The sequence below is a fragment of the Ctenopharyngodon idella genome, chromosome 21 (genome assembly GCF_019924925.1).
Source record: "Ctenopharyngodon idella isolate HZGC_01 chromosome 21, HZGC01, whole genome shotgun sequence".
Lineage (NCBI taxonomy): Eukaryota > Metazoa > Chordata > Actinopteri > Cypriniformes > Xenocyprididae > Ctenopharyngodon > Ctenopharyngodon idella.
This window is the reverse complement of record NC_067240.1, coordinates 5,266,918-5,274,709: the sequence shown is the minus strand read 5'-3', so window position 1 is coordinate 5,274,709 and position 7,792 is coordinate 5,266,918. Positions and strand designations below refer to the sequence as shown.

The window sequence follows — 7,792 nt, the reverse complement described above, 5'->3', positions numbered from 1 at the left end:
AAAACAATTCCTCAATTCAAGTAGATTAAACCTTTAATTAAGGTGCACCGTGCCTTTTGTCAGAATGATGTGATAAACAGTGTATTTTGAAGTAAATTACAGCACAATCTTGAAGGCCTGCTGCTCAGCAGCTACAGTTAACGTGACCTCTGTTAATCTAAGTGAAACGGCTCCCATCTCAGATGCGCTTTGTTTTATTTTAACAGCTTTTAATTGTCATTAGGACTGGAGTGGCATGTTGCTGATGTATTGTAATTCCCTTGATTTTATTAACTAAACAGAGTCACACTCATAGCAGAGACGTTGCAGCCAGGGCTTGACGTTAACTTTTTTGCTCACCAGCCACTGTGGCTAATGTTACTAGCCACAATTTTGACATCGATATCATGGGGGAAAACTGCCATATAGATTTTTTTAATATTATCTCATAATTTGGCAGCTGCTGTCACTTTAAGACCTGACGCATGTATCCATTATACTGTTACACATGCGTTTTTTTTCTCAACTGTTTACGTTCACTTAAAACATAACTGACTGTGTTTATGTGAATACTCGCCAAGACTGGCAGTGTATTTGACTATTTAAGCAAGTAGTGAAAAAGAACCTAGTTTAGTACTGAGAGGCAGGGAATGAGTAAAATTATGCTCAACACGCGCAATCACATGCCGAAATTCAAGCCCTGTAACATTAACAATATTCATCCGGAGCAAATGAAACGAGTGAGTGAGGGGAGGCGGGTTTGTGTGTCAACTCGCTGTCGGAGAGATGAGAGAGAGAGAAAGAGCAGCTGGTATTATGTATCTATTCTGCGGAAAATGAGTATTGGAAGCGTTTCAGATATTTCAGTATTGATATTTATCGAAAAATAGATATTTTTGACAACACTACATTGCACTTAGTTTATTTCAGATGGCTTTTTTAAATGACTACAATTGAAAAATGTATATATTATATATAAAATTCAACGTGCCAAAGTAGCTATTAGGAGTGACTGCGTTACACACCACTGCTGAAATCACCCGCATTTGGTGGGTCGGCAGGTGTTAATGTCAAGCCCTGGTTGCAGCTAAAAGCATCATATCCTCATTCAAAACTTTGATGTCCAAAAAAGATGCCTATGTAAGCACTAGATCTTCGAAAACAGCCATTATTTGATCCATTATTATTATATAACGGTTGCAATCCTGGCTGCTGATTGGTCAATACAGTTACATGAAAGACAACAATAAAGAAATTATTAGGGGCCATTCACACAGAGACACAGGTCAGTGGGGCCCCATGCAAAAGACACAAGTGTAACAGTCAAACACGTCCATCTAGCAAAACAATGTAAAAGTAGCAAAGTAGAATGGAAAAATGCATTCTGTGTGAACGGCCCCTTAAAAATTGTATTTACTTGGAAAAAAAAGAAAACAATTTTCACAAATTCTCACAAAAAAACTAAAAAAACTAAAAAAGTAACACATCGGATTAAATGTGACATTAGAAAGCCTATTTACAACAAAGGTTATTGGTTTTATACATATTATATATATATATATATATATATATATATATATATATATATATGAAACTTCTTGTAACAATCTTTTTATTTATTTATTAAAGGATTAGTTCATTTTCAAATGAAAATTACCCCAAGCTTTACTCCCCCTTAAGCTATCCTAGGTGTATATGACTTTCTTCTTTCTGATGAACACAATCGGAGAAATATTAATAAATATTCTGACGCATCCGAGCTTTATAATGGCAGTAAGCGTTACCAAATGAGTATGAGCTGCAAGAAAATGTCTCCATCCACATCCATCCATCGTACACATATTCCACACGGCTCCGGGGGGTTAATAAAGGCCTTCTGAAGCGAAGCGATGCGTTAAAATATCCATATTTAACAAGTTATGAAGTAAAATATGAAGCTTCCGTATTCAAATTACAAAAAAAAAAAAAAAAACGGAAATAGCATCGTATCAGTTTTGTAAGTTAAATAGGGAAGGCGTAGGACGTAGTGTAAACTTTTTGAACTGCGACAGTTTTACACTTTCTTCGTAAATTGAATATGGAAGGCAGCCAGGCAGAAGCTATATTTTACTTCATAACTTGTTAAATATGGATTTATTTTTACACAAATGCATCGCTTCGCTTCAGAAGCCCTTTATTATTACCCCCGGAGCCGTGTGGAATACATGTTTATGATGGATGGATGTGGATGGAGACACTTTCTTTAGCTCATACACGTTGATCCCGCTCACTGCCATTATAAAGCTTGGATGCATCAGGATATTTATTAATATTTCTCCGATTGTGTTCATCAGAAAGAAGAAAGTCATATACACCTAGGATGGCTTGAGGGTGAGTAAAGCCAAAGTCCCTTTAAGACGAGTCATTTCACTCGGCGGCCATCTTTGAAAGCCTCTCGGGCATTCAAGTGCAGCTCCTATCTCTTTGAATAAGGAAACATCAAATTCTCCAAAGCTATTTGCCAAGCTTTCGATTAAATTTAATATTTGAACTCACCAATGAAATCTGACAACAACTGTCTCATAAATTTTGTTTCTAAACGCTCGAATCATGACAAGAAACGGTATTTTTCAGGATGGATCAAGCTAATGCACATGCGCAAACCTAAATGCGCATCTCATTTCGGAAGCGCGGGTCTGACTGTTTCTATAGGAACCGGAGCTTCTAACGGCCGCTGCAGTGACGCGATGACTTCACCAATCTGTGATTGGCTCTTATTTAGAAGGCGGGACTTATTCCGCCATATTGCGCGTTGCACTTTCTCCCATTCAAAACAATACGAGTGACGCGTCTTGTGTTATTCTATAGTCTTTGGTAAAGCTTGGGGTCATTTTCATTTGAAAGTTAACTAATCCTTTAATGTAACGATTTCTGTAACAGGATGAAATGTTGTAAAGTGAGACAAACCACAGAAATCAAATCCACTGCTAAACCCATGCACACTAAATATGATATCACATCCTGAAGGATGATGTCATTAAGAAACTGGCATTGCACAAAAGACTAACAGGGTTGAAAGTGATGTTGAGGACACATGAAAAAAAACTGTATATTGATAAACAATATTCTCAAGAAATTACAAAAAGGTAACATTTTATTTTACAGTGCCCCTGTTACACATTTACATGTAATTACTATAGTAATAACAGTAAATTATGCATAGTTGCATGTGACTAATCCTAAACCAAACCCTAACTCTAATTACAAGTACATGTAGTTAATTAACATTGTAAAGTGTAACCAGAGAAAATACTAGGAATATGCACAAAAATTCCCTTATGTTCACTTAAATGTGATATTCTAATATTAAAAAAATAGCTAATATGGTTTCCATATTTAAAATGGTTAGTGTAGATTAATTCAATTTTTCAATCATTTAATTATTGCAATTAAATGCTTTGTAAAATAATTTGTATAAAAATCTATGTCCCTAATGTGCTGAATGAAGGGGCTGTAGTCATCTATTTCAACCATAATTATTTTTACAGTATAGCACTGCATTTCATACCTTATTGGTTAAATATTGCCTCATAGTTTAGTGATTTCACCATTTGTTATATCGACAGTATGATTTATAATGATTATGCTATCATCATAATTAAACAGAGATAAAAAGCAGGCAGAGATAAAGCAGCTAAGCACGCAAGGTGTTGCGCATGATGAGTGTTTTTCGCAGGACGCTTTTGGAGTGCATCTTAACAGCACACTGACATCTTAACAGCCTCCAGTGATGGAAGGAGATGGTGTTGAATTCTCTCTCGCACGCATCCGTTCCATCAGAGACACATAAAAATGTCAGCTGCACATCTGTGTGCACATCATATCTGGGTTGTGTGTTACTGCAGTGATAAACAACAAGTGCCATAATGCTCAATAAAGATGTGGCTTGTTGCTTGACAGAGGAAAGCCTCATACTGGCCATAAACTACAATTCCTCACAGTTAATGGGCAAATGTACTGAAAACCTCTCGATATACATGCTCACACACTCTCAAACACACATACACACACCGACAGGGCTGAAAAAGGCCTCTAGAGTCAGGAAGTATATGTTTATGGGAACAAGTGCTTTATGACATTAATATTATGATTAATGTGCAAGCTATGGGCTGGCAGATGATGAGACAGGTGTTCAAAACACACACACATGCGTTCGGTTTCCAGGTTTTATGGGGACTTTCCATATAGTTTTTATACTGTACAAACTGTATAGTCTGTCCCCTTACTCAAAACTTAACCAAGTCCATTTAAATATAATATATAATAAATAAATTAATTTATTATTATTAATTAATAAAGTAAGTTTGGAATAAATGATCAAAAATACAGTAAAAACAGTAACATTGTGAAATATTATTACAATTTAAAACTGTTTTCTATGTGAATATATTTTAAAATGTAATTTATTCCTGTGATCAAAGCTAAAATTTCAGCATCATTACTTCAGTCTTCAGTGTCACATGATCCTTCAGAAATCATCCTAACCAGACGCGACGCGACTATGAGACGCGATAAAGTCAATCAAAATAAATCACAACCAATCAGAAGAGAGCGTGGGCGGGCTCTCTCTGCAAGCTCCCGGCACTCGCAACGAAATGGGTAAGTAACGTTACATAATCAAATTCATGAATATTACGCCATTTTAACATTATTAAAAATATATACTGAGTTACTGAAACGATCTTTGTCATAGAATACACTTGTCTGTTCACAATAAGTTGACAGTTTGAACGTTATTTTTTCATTTTATTTATTTTGAAGATCTGAGGTGAATTGTCCATTGTTGCTTTCAGTAACGTACGGCTATAAAAGAGACACAAAATGATATTCAAACTCACATTAGACGCTTTTAACATTAAATGAAGCACATAAACAGTACCTGATATTATCATTGTCATACTTTGTGTTGATGTTCCAGCCGCGATGTCGCAGAAAAATAGAAACCGTTCATCGCGTGTCGCCGTCGCGGCTAGTTCGGGTAAAAACCGGTAAAAACTTTATCGCGTGTCGCGTCTAGTTAGGACATGGTGTAATATGATTTGCTGTTCAATCATTATCTATTATAATTGGTGCTCAAATATTAATAATGGTTATCAATGTTGAAAACTTTTGATTCTTAAAATGTTTGTAGAAATTGCGACACATTTTTGATTAATATAAAGTTGAAGAACAGCATTTATTTGAAATAGAAAAACTTCTTAACATTATAAAAGTCTTTACTGGCACTTTCGATTAATTTAATGCATCCTTTGCTGAATAATAATATTTATTTTAAATCTTTCTTACACCAAACTTTTGAATGGTAGTGTATCATGGCTTCCACAAAAAGCAGCACAACTGTATTCAACAATGTTTCTTGAGCAGCAAATCAGCATATTAGAATGATTTCTGAAGGATCATGTGACTGAAGTAGTGTGGAGTAAGTGTCCAAATACTTTCTGGAGCCTTCATAACATCTTCACTCACTAAATTACAGAGCTTGTTCTCACACGGCAATTCAACTTTGCTGCTTTTTTTAGACATCTCTTACCTTTTGTTCTTCTCAACTTCCTCACCTACAACATGTTTGTTATCTTGAAGAAGAAAAAAAAGCTTAGTTCCCATTGGCAGAGACGGATCCAGCTCGCAAACTCCTTGAATGTTGTATTTTGTTGTGTCCAGGACGGCCTGCAATTGATACAACGTTAACTGAATCCTAACAAGCTATTTGAGAAGTATCTTCACTCTCATAAAAATTTTTTCAAAGAACTACAACACATACCTGTTCCCGGTAATTCACGCTAAACACTGCAAGAAAATATAATATTACAGTACATAAAACTCCTGATTTGCTCATCCAGTCAGAGGAAGTGACAGTTCTTTCTGACATCACCTCAATAGTAAATAAAGCATTGAGATGATTACATTAGTGGTCAGAAGCATTTATTCCTAAGCGTTCCCTTCTTCAGAAATGTATTTTAGAGAGATATGTGCTGGGAACACATCAGAAGCAATAAACATATATTATACTGTCAAGAAAGACTAGATCCTTACTCATTCACGTTAGCAACTTCATTTAAACCAGACATCATGTCCTGTGATCATATGACAATGAAATGAGTCCATATGGCACAAAACAAGACAAATCACAGAATAATATGAAACAAATTAACCAAACAAACAAGAACTTCTTAGTTTCCATCAATTTTTTTAATCACTGTAATTATGAGTAAATGTAACTTGTCTGAGAGCCTCTCAGACACCTGGATTCATTGTTTTAAGAAAGGCACATCACGTGTCTGAACATTTTGCATGTTTTGATCACGCTAAAGCGCAGACAGAAGAACGGCACACTGCTGACATCATGTTATCTGAGAAATTATCAACATGGAATTTTGCCACATTGTCAGTATTGAGCTTAAAAAGACTTTCCGAATACAGCTTAGCAGAGAACACTGATGTGCCCTTAAAGAAAGCAAAGACTTATTTAAAGCATATTTGGTCTCTGAGAATGCAGACAGATATGAAGTCTTTCTGTTTTGTGCTAAACACACTCAAAAACCTGACAGGATATCTTCTCAAGACAATGCAAACCATCCCAAGTGTCTTTATAACCCAAATTGAGCTATATTTGAATTATGGCACTTGTCCATGGACTGAACTTGCGAGTGTGAAAGGGTGACTGTGAGCAATGGATAGTCGACTCTTTCTAGGAGGTGATGTTCGTCAGGGCCGTTTTAAACTGTCGCAGTAGCATGGAGCCGATCACGGTCTTCTCTGTGTTAACGGTGATCAGAGCATCAGGATCCTTCAGGGCGACTGACACCAGGACCAGAGAACCAGAACTAACCGTCTTACCAGCAAACCTGTAAATACACACACAAAAAGGGAGAAAATAAAATAAATTTGTATTTTCATAATTAAAATAGAACACAATTTACTTTAACAAATACTCTTAATGTTACAATTCATCAGTTCATATTATTCCAAAAATTAATCTTTTAACTACTTGTAATAACTTTTATCTGCATCTCAAATTACTCTTCTGTAGACTTAACCAATGAACCTTAAATTACTTAAATGATTAGTTCACTTCAGAATCAAAACTTCCTGATAATTTACTCACCCCCATGTCATCCAAGATGTTTGTGTCTTTCTTTCTTCAGTCGAAAAGAAATTAAGGTTTTTGAGGAAAACATTACAGGATTTTTCTCCATATAGTGTACTTCAACAGGGTTCAACGGGTTGAAGGTCCAAATTGCAGTTTTAAAGGGCTCTACACGATCCCAGACGAGGAATAAGGGTCTTTTCTAACGAAACAATTGGTCATTTTCTAAAAAAAAAAAATTAAAAATTATATACTTTTTAACCACAAATGCTCATCTTGCTCTGCGGTGCGCCACGCGTTACGTAATCACGTTGAAAAGGTCCCACGTGACATAGGCTGAAGTACCGCGGTAGGGTGAAAAACTCTTCCAACTTCAAAATTGTCTGACATCATTGTTTTACCTGCACATTCACTTTGTAGACACTGGATCTTCACCTACGTCACGCGTGACCTTTCTAATGTGATTACGTAACACGTGGCGCATCGCAGAGCAGTGCAAGATGAGCATTTGTGGTTAAAAATTATATACATTTTTATTTTTTTTTAGAAAATGACAGATCGTTTCACTAGATAAGACGCTTATTCCTCAGCTGGGATCGTGTAGAGCCCTTTGAAGCTGCACTGAAACTGCAATTTGGACCTTCAACACGTTGAACCCTGTTGACGTCCACTATATGGAGAAAAATC

At 36.0% G+C, this 7,792-nt stretch overlaps 1 protein-coding gene across 2 annotated transcripts in view; it reads right to left on the bottom strand.

Annotated features, from left to right (window-relative positions):
* Window positions 1-6,185: 6,185 nt before the first annotated feature.
* The window catches only part of ap3b1a (adaptor related protein complex 3 subunit beta 1a), a 63,223-nt gene continuing 61,616 nt past the window's right edge, over window positions 6,186-7,792 (bottom strand). For both annotated transcript variants that reach the window (XM_051877682.1, XM_051877681.1), the window contains exon 27: window positions 6,186-6,863. In XM_051877682.1, the coding sequence (XP_051733642.1) occupies window positions 6,707-6,863 (157 nt within the window). In that variant the 3' untranslated portion in view covers window positions 6,186-6,706. The remainder of the gene's footprint in view (window positions 6,864-7,792) is intronic.